This window comes from Panthera leo, chromosome E2 (assembly GCF_018350215.1).
Source record: "Panthera leo isolate Ple1 chromosome E2, P.leo_Ple1_pat1.1, whole genome shotgun sequence".
Lineage (NCBI taxonomy): Eukaryota > Metazoa > Chordata > Mammalia > Carnivora > Felidae > Panthera > Panthera leo.
In genome coordinates, this window is record NC_056693.1 from 9,505,007 (window position 1) to 9,518,836 (window position 13,830).

Below are 13,830 nucleotides of genomic sequence, written 5' to 3' on the forward strand. Positions count from 1 at the left end.
TCGACCGGACGACCACCACCTAGGAAATGCTTCCCCTGAGGAGCCCCACGCACGCCCCGTCCGGCTCAGCCGCACAGCCCCGTCTGTGCATCAGAGTCCGCGCAAGAGCTGGAAAAATTCCCCGAGTCTTCTCTCCCACCCTCTTGTGCCTCCCCAGTTTTGAGGTAGATACGGGCCTGAGGCTGGGGAGTCCGGGTCATTTTAAAAACGCTCCCCACAGGGGCGCCTGGGTGGGTCCGTCAGTTAGGTATGTGACTCTTGATTTCGGCTCAGGTCGTGATCTCGCGTTTCATGGGTTCGAGCCCCGCATCGGGCTCTGCGCTTTGGGTTCTCTCCCTCTCTCTGCCCCTCCCACACGCACACACACACACTCTCTCTCTCAAAATAAATTAATTAATTAACTTTTAAAAATAAAATTAAATTAAATTTAATTAATTTAAATAAATTAATAAACTTTTTAAAAAAGCTCCCCGTAGAGTGCACCAAGGAGGGGGCGCCCCTCACCATAATTCCTTTTTTTTTTTTTAATTTTTTTTTACATTTATTTATTTACTTTTGAGAGACAGAGAGCGACAGGGCATGAGCGGGGGAGGGGCAGAGAGAGAGGGAGACACAGAATCCGAAGCAGGCTCCAGGCTCTGAGCGGTCAGCACAGACGGACGGGGCTCGAACTCACAAACCGTGAGATCATGACCTGAGCCGAAGTCGGACGCTCAGCCCCCCTTCACCGTAATTTCTTAACCCTCACGACAACGTGTGATGGGGGGGACTCTTGGGAGCTCCGTGGTACAGACGAGGGCACCATGCTTCAGAGAGAGGAAACCGCGCTCTCAGGGTGACGCGGCTGCTCGGGGAGGGAACGGGGACGGGAACCCAGATGGGTCTGACTGCACAGTCTGGCTGTGAGCGGGTCCGGCAGAGTCAGTGTGAGGCATTTCCGGAGGCATTTAGAACGGGGAGGTTTGGAACGCCATCTCTGGGGCTGCGCTGCTTGTCATACGACCCTGCGTCGGCTGGAGCTACTCCCACCTACAAGTATCTGGGAAACAGGGTTACAAGAGTCCCCGGTGGGGCTCATTGCGAACAGAGGCAGTGCTCTGAGCACAGTGCCTGGCCCTTTGCGGCACCCAGAGACGGCACCCTTTTCCTGCTGTTCCATCCAGAGAAAGTAAGGGAGACGTTGGTTGGGAAACCCGAGGGGTCCCTAGCCTCTTAGAATGGACTGTAAAAAGCAGCCAGATCATGCTGGCCACCCCCCCCCACCCCAGCCACGCTGACCCCTTTTCCATTCCTTAAACGTGTCACGTGCGTGTCTACCTCAGGGCCTTTGCACTGGCTGTTGCCGTGCCTGGAGTGCTCTTCTCCCCGATACCCAGTCTGCTCACGCCTCAGGTTATTCTGCCCAAACATCTCCTTCCCCACCTCTTCCTCAGATCTAGCACCTTCTATCCCACTGTGCCCCCCCCCCCACCACTTGGTTTTAAATGTTTCTTAATATCGAAATCGTTTGCTTCTGTGTTTGGTTTTGTCTCGTTGCCCCTGACTCTCCCACTAGAGTGGAAGCTCCATGCTCACCAACTTCGTTTTCGTTCCTTTGTGTGCCCTCGTGCCTCGGACGGTGTCGGGTGCACAGCAGGTGCTCCAGAAAGTGTCAGTCGAAGGGGCGGCTCTGCTTTGCCCCAGGTGTCTGATCTCCCCTTTGCCTCCACAGACCCCTGGACCCCCCCGGCTACAATCCGGCCAAGAACAACTACCATCCCGTTGACGACGCCTGCTGGAAGCCGGGCCAGAAGTGAGGCTTCTCCCGCCCCCGACTGCCTTCCTCGCGCCCCTGTCGCCGGGTGCCTCTCCCTGGCGGCCTCCGTTGGAGGGAACTGCCACGTCCCTCGTGTCCACGTTCAGGGGACACAGGCAGCAGCGTGGAAAGCGTGGGGAGGCAGGTGGACAGACGATGGACGGCGTGGGTTGTATGCACTGCCCCGTGTCTCTCTTCCTCCCCCAGGGTCCCTTACCTGGCTGTGGCCCGGACATTTGAGAAGATTGAGGAGGTTTCTGCTCGGTAATCTGTCGGACCCCCCTGTGGGGGGGGGGGTGGGGGGGGTGGGGGTGGGGGAGGGACGCCTCCTGCTGCCTGGTCCCTTCACCCTCCCTCCCTCTCGTGGCCATGGCCCTGGGAGCAGCTGCGAGGCCTCTTGGGCCCCAGGCTCGGAAGGCCCCTGCCCCGTGCTTCTGTCTGTTTCTGTTGATCAGAACGAGACGTGGTAGGGGAGAGAACCCCGATCCCTGGGGTGGGGACACCGCCTCCTCCCTATGACGTGAGCTCCGTCTACCCGCATTTGGTGAGAAGTCGCCGCAGCCCGGCTGATTTCCTCGCCCTTACCGTGAGGAGGTCCGGGTGTTGGGTACAGCGAGAACCCCACTCCCAGTGAGCGCTGCAAGGGCCCCTGGGGCCCTGGGCTGCCTGGACCTGGTCCCCGTTCCACCCCGTCCTGCGCCCCACCCCCCCATCCCTGTGTATTCAATCGGTGTTGTCAGGGGGCCCACCTCATTCTGGTCCCTGATGCTCCATCAGCATTGTTTCCGGATCTTTCCATGTTGCTTTAAGTAGGTCTCACCCCTTTTAACCGCGCTGTGGGATTCTTTCATTTTCGTACATCGCGGAGTGTTTAGGCTGTTCCTAGTGCTTCAGCGTGTGTCTTTGTGAACACGGGAGGCGCCTCCTCTGGGGCCCAGAGGGTGCGGGAAGGGCCGGGAAGGCCAGACCTGTGGGCAGCGGAGCCAGTGCCCAGCCCCGGGCGCAGACAGGTCTGGGAGTGGGCCCCGTCCCGGCTGCTTCCTGGCTGTGTGACCGTGGGCGGGTGGCCTGACCTCTCTGAGCTTCGGCCTCCGCGTAAGGAAAGTGAAGATCATCCGTCTCGGGTTTGCTCGGAGGGGGTGCCAGGGTGGCACAGCGAGGTGCCTAGTAAGTACTTTTAGGAGGTGCTGTTGGCAGTCACTGAGTTCAGGAGGACTGTGGGTGACTGTCCAGTCCCCATGATCCCCAGTTGGAGGGTTTTACAACTTTTTTTTAGGCTCTTTAGAAATAACTGTAAACTTCGAGAAAAATCGTAGAAATGGCACAGCGAGCCCCTACGTACCCGTGATCAGCTTTCTCTAACGTTGACGTGTTTACGCCGGCAGGGGGATGGTTACCGAGACCGCGATGTCAGCGTTAGCGCGGGCTGTTATGTGACGCGCAGACGTCATTTGTGTCTGGCTGGTTTCCCCCTTTGCGTTGGCTTTGCTAGGCCGGGACCCACCCTGGACCCTCGCCCTGACCCTGACCCCTGCCTGTGGTGCGTGGTCACCCTGTCTCCTTGTCTCCATCCTCGACGGCTTCTCGGTCTTTCTTGGTCCAGCCTGGGGACTTTGCAGAAGTCTCACTTTGGGTCTGTGTGACGTTTCCTCGAGAGCTGATTCAGGCGGGGCGCCTGGGGGGCTCAGTCAACTGAACGTGCGACTCTCGCTTCCGGCTCAGGTCGTGATCTCACGGTTTGTTGGCTTTGAGCCCCGTGTTGGGCTCCTTGCTGACAGTGTGGCGCCTGCTTAGGACTCTCTCTCTCTCCCTCCCTCTCTCCGTCCCCCACTCTCACTCTCTCTTTCTCTCAAGATAAATCAACTTTAAAAAAAAAAAAAAAAAGGAAGTTGAGGTTTCTACTCCTGAAATCGTTACTGCACTATTTTCTAACTGGCAAGTAAAGTCCCATCGTGAGGCTCCGGGTAGACCTCAGTTTGGGGGGCAAGCCGTTCCGCCAGCTTCGGAGCCAGTGGTGGGTCCGCCCGTGACGGTCACGTCTGGGGGGTCTGCTCGGCGGGCTTCGTGGTCCCCCAGTGTCTCCTTGTGACACGGACAGAGGCGTTGTACGTTTACTTGTGTTGTTTTTTTTTTAAAGCTTATTTTGAGAGGCGGAGAGAGAGAGAGAGAGAGAGAGAGAGAGAGCACAAGCAGGGGAGGTGCAGAGAGAGAGAGAGAGGGAGAGAGAGAATCCCAAGCAGGCTCCACGCTGTCCGCACAGAGCCTGATGCGGGGACCAAACTCGCGAACCCGGGAGATCATGGCCTGAGCCCAAGTGAGGAGTGGGACGCTGAACCCACTGAGCCCCCCGGGCGTCCCTGACGTGGTCGTGCTTCTAGAGCCAGCGCAGCTCAGTGGCTGGGAGCGCGGGTCCTGGAGCGGACGGCCTCGGGTCACCTCTCAGCTTGAGTCGCACGGGCTCTGTGACCTCGGGCGAGTTCCATGACGCCTCAGTTGCCTCATCTGTGCAGTGGGGGTGATAGGAGCGTCTCTGTGATGGGGGAGCCGTGAGATTTCAGAGCGGAAACGCACAGGTGCTTGGAAGCGGCCCCCGGCACCTAGACGGCGCTCCGTGCTCCCATCATCCTCTGTGGATGGTCCTCCCCGTCTCCGTCGTAAGCAGGGACCGGGCTCACCCTCCTACCAGCAGCCTGTGGCTGTGCCGGGGCCTGGGCTCAAGCCTTTTGTCTTCTCCTCTCCCGGGTCCCTTCCCCCCCACCCCCAGCTTTGACCCTAACCTGCCAGCGGCTCACACCCCGTCCCCCCCCCCCCCCCCCTTGCCCCCAGGCTCCGGATGGTGGAGACACTGAGCAACTTGCTGCGCTCCGTGGTGGCCCTGTCCCCCCCAGACCTGCTCCCCATCCTCTACCTCAGCCTCAACCGCCTCGGGCCGCCCCAGCAGGGCCTGGAGCTCGGCGTCGGGGACGGTGTCCTCCTCAAGGCGGTGGCCCAGGCCACGGGTAAGCAGGGCGTGTGGTGGCCGTTGGAGCGTAGGGGGCTCAGGGGGAGAAGGGGGAGAGGTGGGGAGCGCGTGAGGGATGGGAGAGGGGACTGGAGGTGGGGAAGACAGCGGATGGATGATGGGACAGACTGGTGGGGCGCTGGTTCCGGTGAGGGAGGCCCCGCAGCTGGAGGCGGGGCTGGAGGCGGGGCCGCGGGGTTGGGAGGAGGGGCTGAGAAGACGGTGTGGAGGGAGCAGGTGCCCAGGGAAGCGGCAGATGTGGGGAGAACAACGTGGGCGGGGCCCCCGGGGCTCCGCGTGCATGTGGGGGAGCCGGCGAGGGGCAGGGTGGGTCCTCTGGGGACCCGCGGCCCGGTGCGGCCCCCTCAGCCCCGGCTCCCTGCACCCCAAGGGCGGCAGCTGGAGTCCGTCAAGGCCGAGGCGGCCGAGAAGGGCGACATGGGGCTGGTGGCCGAGAACAGCCGCAGCACCCAGAGACTCATGCTGCCCCCACCCGCTCTCACGGCCGCCGGCGTCTTCGCCAAGTTCCGAGACATCGCCGGGCTCGCCGGCAGCGCTGTGAGTGGGCAAGGCGGCCACCCCGGGCCCCAGACCCTGGGCCCTTCCCCTGGGGACCCGGAGACACGGCGGGCGGGTGGCGACAGGGGGGCTCCTGGCGGCCGGGTCGCTTCAGTCCTGCTTGTGGGGACCCTCGGGACGGGCAGGGGGGTCTCCCCTTGCCCTTCGACACCTGCTCTGTTCCTACCATGTGACGGGACAGTAGACACTGGCCGAATCAAGGTGCGGACGGAGGGGAGCCGGACGCGGCCTTCCTCGCTGTGTCAGAGCGCGACCGGGTGCTGGGAGTGGGGAGAGGTGGGGGCGGCTCGCTGGCCAGGAGGAGGCGGGGTCCTCACCCCGCGCCCCAGACACCCACTGGCCTGCCCGGCCTCAGTCCACAGCCAAGAAGATCGACGTCATCAAAGGCCTCTTTGTCGCCTGCCGACACTCAGAAGCCCGATTCATCGCCAGGTGGGCATGGGCCCGGGAGGCTGGGGGAGGTGGCAGGAGGGGGGGACTGGCCACGGGCGTCCCCACTAGGCTCTTCTCCTCGTGTCGTCCCGGGGCTCGTGGGTAAAAGGTGCGGTGATTGATTAGCCGTGTCTGCCGGGGCCTCGGCGGGTGCAGGACGGGCCGGGAGCCAAGCGGTCGACACGACAGTGAAAACAAAATCTCAGTCGGCCCCCATCGTGTGGTGTTTCTCGGGTCCCCGGTGTGGCATGTGTCAGTGCATCACTTCCTCCCTGCGGCCCTGCCGGGCAGGCCTTGTTACCCTCAGCCTGGTCTGCGGGAGGGGAGGCCCAAGGAGGATAAGCCTCACGCCCGAGACCCCCGGCTCAGAGAGAGGCCTGTGTGGGGGACACCTTGCCCATCACAGTCTGTGTTCCTCTCTGCCCCGGCTCGCCCTCCCCGAGCTTCACTGCTTCCCCAGAGGGCATCTGAGGTGAGCCGCAAAGGCCCCCAGGAGGCACTTTGTTCTGCCCCAGAGAACACCAGCGGCCATGCTACTACGGGCTGGCCTCAGTTTCCTTGTCTGTTCACTGGGGCTGTGTGACCCCTCAGGTCCCTTCCAGCCCTGAAGATTGTTCTGGCTTTGAGGAGAGGGTTCCAGAGGGTCCCAAGAGGGTTCCAGAGGGTTCCAGGGGGTTCTGGGAGACCAGAGGAGGCAGGCGCAAGGGGTAGAGGGCAAGGCGGTGCTGACCAGCCCGCTCGCCCTCGCCTGCTCTCTCCCCAGAGCCCTGAGCGGACGGCTACGCCTCGGGCTGGCAGAGCAGTCGGTGCTGGCCGCCCTCGCCCAGGCCGTGAGCCTTACGCCCCCCGGCCAAGGTGAGGCCCTGCGGCTGTCTCCGCCTGGCGCTCGGGTTGCCCGGGCTGCCCTCCCTTCCCGAAGTCCACGCCCCAGCTCCTTTCCAGGCCCCTTCCTTCCCTAGCAGCCTTGTCTCCAGCACCGCCTGCCCTGGGGGAGCCGAGGGGTCGGGCCCATCCCAAAGCCTCCGCCGGTGGCTCTGGTCTTAGATTTCCCCCCGGCTGTTGTGGACGCTGGGAAGGGCCGGACAGCGGAGGCCCGGAAGACGTGGCTGGAGGAACAGGGCATGATCCTGAAGCAGACGTTCTGGTGAGATCTGGGGCCAAGGGCCGAGGGCAGTTGGTGGGGGGGGGGAAGCTGGAGGGGTGGGAGGCTCGGCACCGAGGGCTGCTGGCGACGTGGGAGGGGCCGGTGGCTAGTGAGCGCTAGTGACCGTCGGGGGGTGGGTGGTCCGGGCGGGACTGGGGCCGGACACAAGGCTGGGGACAGAGATTAGGAAGGTGGCAAACGGTGAGGGATCCTGTGACTGACGCGCGGCGGGGCATTAGCACGTGCATGGAGTGACGGCAAGGGCTCCGGGGAGGGCCGCCTGGCCACAGCAGGACCGTCACTGCCCGGTGACAGTGGCAGGAGGGCCCGCGAGCGTCTGCACGGAAACCCTGGGGGCACCCGCTCGGGCACACGGCCATGAACCCTGCAGAACCACGGGCCAGGACAGCCGTCTCTACCCTGCCCCCCACTCCCACATCAGAATCTCCGGAGGCGGAGCCTGGCCTTGAACTTTTTACTCCATCCGCGACTGCCTTTTACGTGTGGCTCAGGTGGAGAGCCGCTGGTCTCACGATGACAGGGCTGACGGCAGGCCCAAGCCGCGGGGAACAGAGGGATGTGTAGTGACACTGAGGGAGGGTCGTGAGAGTTGGGACCAGGGGAGTCGGGGATGGGAGGGAACAAACAGGGTGACAGACTCACAGAGGCGCATCTCAGAGCCAGAGAACAGGGTTTCCAGGCTGCCGGAGTTCTGGAAGGACACCTGCTCATTCTTGCCCCCGCCCCAGCGAGGTGCCCGACCTGGACCGGATCATCCCTGTGCTGCTGGAGCACGGCCTGGAGCACCTCCCGGAGCACTGCAGGCTGAGCCCAGGTACAGGGCCCTCAGGAGAGACCACAGCCCCTCCCTGGGCAGAGCCGGCCGTGGGGCCACGGAGCTCGGGGCCGGCCCTCCTGCGGGCCCCACTCCCTCCTCCCAGCTTAGCTTTCTTCGTCCCCCTGAGAACCTATAGGTTCCTGTCACCACCAAAATCGAATCCCATTCCCCATGCTGAAGCCCATCTGTTTGTTTGGAGGCCCCGTCTGTATCAGGAGGAGCGTGGGGGAATCTGCCGTAACAAGAGATCCCCCAGAAGTCGGCGGGTCTGGCCACACAGCCTCTTCTTCCCACCCCGTCAGAGTCCAGAGGAAGGCAGGGATCAGGGAGGATGCGTGGCTGGGCTCCACGAACCCCCAGGGGCCCCCGGGGACCTAGGTTTCTGTCTTGTCACTTCGTTTCCCAGAGGTTTTCACCCTAATGTGCGTGACCAGGGATGGCTCGGATTTCTAGATAACGAGAAGAGGGAGGGAGAGAGAGAAGAGGGGTGAGGATGTGACCCCGACGGCGCGCATATCGTTACCACACACATCCTAATCACGTGGCCTTACCTAGCTGCAAGGGAGTCTGGGAATGTCCCAAAGCTGGGAGGCCACCCCCCCCTCCTGCCCCAGGAGGGCGTGTTCTCTTCGCGGTGGGAAAGGAGAATGGGCCCTGGGGCACAACGGGCTGTCTGTGCCACCCACCCCTCCCTGACCCGGGATTGGCCCTCCCCCAGGGCACCCTAACTGTCACTCCTCCCCTCCCAGGGGTCCCCCTGAAACCGATGCTGGCACACCCCACCCGCGGTGTCAGCGAGATCCTGAAACGCTTTGAGGAGGCGGCTTTCACCTGCGAGTACAAATACGACGGGCAGAGGGCACAGGTAGGGGGGTGGACGCGTTCCCTCGGCAGAAGGGAAAGTGCCAGAGAGCCGGGGCCTGGGGGGGGGGGGGGGGGGTCAGACCCGAGCTCGTAGCAGCTCGTGCCGCAGACTTCCACCTTCACGTAGAGGGTGTGTTAACACCCACCTCCCCCGATTATCTGAAAGCCGATTTTATTTGATTAAGCCATCAAAATTCCCGACACCCCTGCAGTGGGCGTTCGAGAAATGCCAGCTTTAGACACACCCGGCTGGCAGGGGGTTCAGTGTAACAGCCATTACGGGAGGCGTCTATACAGCCTTCGGTGCGGTGATGTAAGCACGTGTCGTGCGACCCAGCGCCAGGCACGCCCGTGGGCCCTTGGTTGGGTCTGTAAGGTCGCCTCTTGGGTCTCTTCTGTCCTGGCGGGGCCAGCTGGGGCCAGCCAGCGTTTGTCGCCTGGATGGATGAGCAGGTGTCGGGCTGACACCGTGTGGTGCTTAACAAGCAGTGAACTTGGAGAGTCAGCATCGTCGATCTTCAAAATACAGTAAAACCTCGGTTTTCGAGCATAATTCGTTCCGGAAACTTGCTTGTAAGCTTAGTCGCTTGTATATCAAAGCGAGTTTCCCCATAAGAAATAATGGAAACTCAGGTGATTTGTTCTGTGACCCAAAAACATTCATATAAAAATGATTACGGGGGCGCCTGGGTGGCTCGGTCGGTTAAGCGTCCGACTTCGGCTCAGGTCACGATCTCGCGGTCCGTGAGTTTGAGCCCCGCGTCGGGCTCTGTGCTGACAGCTCAGAGCCTGGAGCCTGCTTCCGATTCTGTGTCTCCCTCTCTCTCTGCCTCTCCCCTGCTCATGCTCTGTCTCTCTCTCCTTCAAAAATAAATAAAAAAATGATTACGATACTGCAACGTAACGCAAAATAACGAGGAAGATACAGAATATAAAGAAAAACAAATTAACCTGCGCTTACCTTTGAAAACCTCTGTGGCTGGTGTGAGGGAGACGACAGAGGGGAGGGTTATTGTGTAGGACGCCTTTCACTGTCACTGTCACTTTCACTGTCACTAATCACTGCTGTCTGTGGGCTCCATGGATCTCATCTGAAGTGAAGGGTTCCTCCACCCTTTTCTCCTCCTCCTCCTCTGGAGGTGAGATGCCGACGTAGACTTCTTATGAAATCTTGCAATTTCAGTCACTCGCCTGCCTCGTTCATACTTCGCCATGATTTCCTTCTTAACTTCCAGCGTAATCACGTCCTTCTTCTTCCTGCCTTTCTTTTCAGCCTTTTTCTGCGTGGCGGCCGTCGTGTACGCCCGCACGGAGGTTCTTCACTACGGTACAGTAGTGATAAACTCTGGTCATATATTGTATTTCACGTAACTGGCAATAAGGCAGCAGAGGAAAGGGTCTATATCCACAGGCAGCCCGACCTAGAATGAAGCAAAGCGTTCCTAAGCTTATTCTTTTGTTTTGTTTTGTTTTAATGTTTATTTTTGAAGGAGAGAGAGAGCATGAGTGGGGAAGGGGGCAGAGAGAGAGAGAGAGGGAGACACAGCATCAGAAGCAGGCTCCAGGCTCTGAGCCGTCAGCATAGAACCCGACTCGGGGCTTAAACTCACGATCTGTGAGATCCTGACCTGAGCCAAAGTCAGATGCTTCATGGACTGAGCCACCGAGGCGCCCCTCTAAGCTTACCCTTGTACGGAAAAGCAAAGGACTGTCCATAGGTGCTTCGAAATGACAAAAAATACACCAATGCCAGTTGTGGGCACCTTCCAATATTCTGAAAAACCACTGATTTCTGCCGAACACCGTGGCTTGAGACCAAGCACCCGAGCATGGGAGACGATCACAATCCCACAGAGAAACGGAGAGAGAGAGACAAAGAAGAACCATTGGCTCAGTTGTGCTCATGGGACGTTCGGCGTCACGGAGTGCTCGTGCTGCAAGACATCGCTCGTTTACCAAGTTAAAACTGATGAGAAGTGTTTGCTCGTCTTGCAGAACATTGGCAGAACAAGTTACTCGCAATCCAAGGTTTTACTGTAGACTGCTGAGAAAAGATAAGAGACCAAAGGATTTTACGGTAGTGACCGTGATTTTTAAGATACGTGCGTATTTTTAAGTCCTGTACGTTACAGCCCACGCCCACACAGCTGTCGAGATCACGTACGTTTAAGGCGGCACGTTTAAGGCTGTTTTAAAATGAATTAACCATAAAATCAGAATGATATTTACGGCTTGAGACCAGGCAAATCCTCTTAGACATAGCAAGACACTTTGGCATCTGGGTGGGGGCAGGGCGTGGGGGTTGGATAGGGAGGGTGAGGAAGGTGATGGCGGGGTCCAGGGGGCACGGGGCGGGGGGGCTTCCACAAACGGGTGGGAGTCGCTGTTTGGATGGAGGAGATGATTTACTCCGGTCTCTGTACCAGTTCCTCCTCCAGAGCTTCTGGAACCTTCTGCCGGTGAAGGTGGGGTCAGAAGAGAAAAGAGGGGCCACGGGGAGGCGGGGAGGGGCCGGGCTCTGATTCCCTCTCCCGTCCCCTACTGCCACAGATCCATGTCCTGGAAGGCGGGGAGGTAAAGATCTTCAGCAGGAATCAGGAAGACAATACCGGAAAGTACCCGGACATCATCAGCCGCATCCCCAAGGTGGGCGTCTGCCACCCGCTTCCCCTCTGGCAGGGGCTGCAGTTACGGGGGCAGGGGAGCAGCGGGGAGAGGTGGGGGTTTATTACAAGGAGATGGGGGTGTGTTTGGCTGCAAATAACGGAACGCCTGACTCCCAGAGGCTTAAGCAGGTGTGATTTTTTTCTTTTCTCGGGGAGATCAGGGTGGGCGGCCCTACCCAGGCTCAGCTGTGCACCAAAGCCCTCCAGAATCCGGCTCATTTCTGTCTCTGTCCTCTGCTGTCCTTCGCTGGTTGGCTCTTCACCCCAACACTCGTGCCCTGACCGCCCCTAGATACCTGCCATGCTTCCGGACAGAAAGACGGGCAGGGGGTTCTGGCTTCCCACTGTTCCCCTCTCCAGAGGAAAGTTCACGCTTTCAGGATACCTCCCACCACCCCCGGCCGACTCTGGCTTGGGGTTGCTGTCCCGCACTGGGCCCCGTGGCGCAACAGAGGCCGGGAAAACTGGAATCTCACTCAGACAGGGAGAGGCGGCCGGGACGAGGGCAGAGGGAGCCGGCCCGCACATCAGCCCCGCCGTCAGAATATGGCTGGGCCTTGAGGGCCCCGGAGCAAGGGCTTCTCTGCTTGCGGGGCTTCTTGGGTCTGCTTTGGGAGTCCTTGGTCAAACAGCCCTTCCTGCCTGCCCTAGTTAATCAGGACGTTGGCACTTTCCCAGAGCAGCGAGGACTGACCTAACAGATTCACAGGCACGGGCGGAGCCCTTGTTAGCTGCCAAGCCCTGGATTTTCTAACCCGTTTTACTAGATGTAGTTTCTTTTTTTTTTTTTTTTTCTTTTAACATTTATTTATTTTTGAGAGACAGACAAAGACAGAGTTTGAGCAGGGAAGGGGCAGAGAGAGAGAGGGAGACACACAATCCCAAGCAGGCCTGAGGCTCCGAGCGGTCAGCCCAGAGCCCGACGCGGGGCTCGAACTCACAGACCGCGAGATCGTGACCTGAGCCGAAGTCGGACGCTCAACCGACTGAGCCACTCAGGCGCCCCAACTAGACGTAGTTCCTACGAAACGTTCCGATCTTAGCGTATGTGGCTTGGTGTGTTCGGATAAGGTTATATACACCCACGTAAACATAAAAAAACCTTTCCATGTAAGCATTGCTCTGTATTGCTTCTCTGTGTCCTGTGCCGAGCCGTGCCCCCATCCGTCTCCCAGAAGCAGTAGCCACCCATGCGCCTTTTTGTCGGCACAGGTGGTGGTGTCTATATCGGAGCTTCCTGGGAGTGTTTGGATGGAGCCCCTACAGTTCGGGGCTCCTTTCCCTGTTCCCTCAGCCAGGGTTTACCAGGCGTCTGCTCTGTCCTGAGCCCTGTGCTGGCAGCTGGGGGCCTAGTAGCACGGACGGGCCCATTAAGTCTCTTCTTCCACCGAGCTTAGGCCTCACGAGGCAGGCAGATCTTATCAGAGCGTCCTGCTCTTGGCCCCGTAGTTCTGTGTGGAGACCTGGGCTCTGAAGGAAAGGACAGCCATTGTGGGAGCCTCTGTAAGAGTCAGACTTGACCTAGGCCTGGTGTCAGTGAGGCAGGCTACCACCGCGCACGTGGCCCCAGGCTGCAGGATGAATGGGGCCACCTGGAGTGGTACGGGAGCGTTCCTCTGAGAGAAAAGAAGCCCTCCCAGTGGAGGTGAAGGACGGGGACAAGCATGCTACGGTGATCGGCATGTGCAAAGGCCTGGTGGTTAAAGGAACATAGCCCATCCACGAAACAGAGAAGCTAGTGTGCTGGGGTGCGGGGCCTGAGGGGGGCCGGGCGAGGTGAGGGGGGTGCCGGGGACTGACGGGGACAGCTGTGGTTTTTAGCAGGGATACACTGCGATCTGTTTTGGCATCTGCTAAGAGTCCACTGAGTGCCATGAGGACGGTGGGTTAGGCGCGGGTCCGTGCGGGAGCAAGGAGACCGGTAGGATGACGTGGCCTAGGCCGGACTGGGCTCAGTGAGGGGGTGGCCCATGGGCGGCTTAGAGATTTCGGAAGGGAAATGGACAGGTTCACGGGGACCTGACAAGGGCCGCTGGGTTCCCAGCTTATGGCACCAAGTAGGAAGTCTTAGAAAAGTTCGCTTTTTCCTTCTTCGAGGAGAGAGGGTCTGTGCTCGTACGCGTGTCCGTGAGTTGGCATCAGTATGTCGGCGCATCCTGGGAGCTAAAACAGGGAAAGGCCATTTGTGTCCCTGCGTCTGCCTTTTGGCCTCGCCCCCACCTCTCAGCAGCCCGGGGTCTCCCCCTCCACCTTTCAGATTAAACTGCCGTCAGTCACGTCCTTCATCCTGGACACGGAAGCCGTGGCCTGGGACCGGGAAAAGAAGCAGATCCAGCCGTTCCAAATGCTCACCACCCGCAAACGCAAGGTAGCCCCGGTCACCCTGAGCGGCCTGCCGTGGTCCCCCGCTTTCTCTTCCTCCCAGCCCCGCCCCGTCCCCAGGAGGACGGGGTGTCAGTCGTGATGCGGTTCTTGCGGCCTTTGGCAGGGTGGCTGCCCCAGCTCCAGCCG

General features: G+C 60.1%; 1 protein-coding gene across 3 annotated transcripts in view; it reads left to right on the forward strand.

The window, feature by feature from the left end:
* Positions 1 to 13,830, forward strand: part of LIG1 (DNA ligase 1) — a 45,245-nt gene that overhangs the window by 19,185 nt on the left and 12,230 nt on the right. For all 3 annotated transcript variants that reach the window (XM_042919240.1, XM_042919238.1, XM_042919237.1), the window contains 11 exons: positions 1,712 to 1,792; positions 2,003 to 2,059; positions 4,622 to 4,794; positions 5,188 to 5,354; positions 5,731 to 5,807; positions 6,571 to 6,662; positions 6,852 to 6,951; positions 7,701 to 7,786; positions 8,539 to 8,654; positions 11,204 to 11,299; positions 13,577 to 13,687. In XM_042919240.1, the coding sequence (XP_042775174.1) occupies positions 1,712 to 1,792; positions 2,003 to 2,059; positions 4,622 to 4,794; positions 5,188 to 5,354; positions 5,731 to 5,807; positions 6,571 to 6,662; positions 6,852 to 6,951; positions 7,701 to 7,786; positions 8,539 to 8,654; positions 11,204 to 11,299; positions 13,577 to 13,687 (1,156 nt within the window). The remainder of the gene's footprint in view (positions 1 to 1,711; positions 1,793 to 2,002; positions 2,060 to 4,621; positions 4,795 to 5,187; positions 5,355 to 5,730; positions 5,808 to 6,570; positions 6,663 to 6,851; positions 6,952 to 7,700; positions 7,787 to 8,538; positions 8,655 to 11,203; positions 11,300 to 13,576; positions 13,688 to 13,830) is intronic.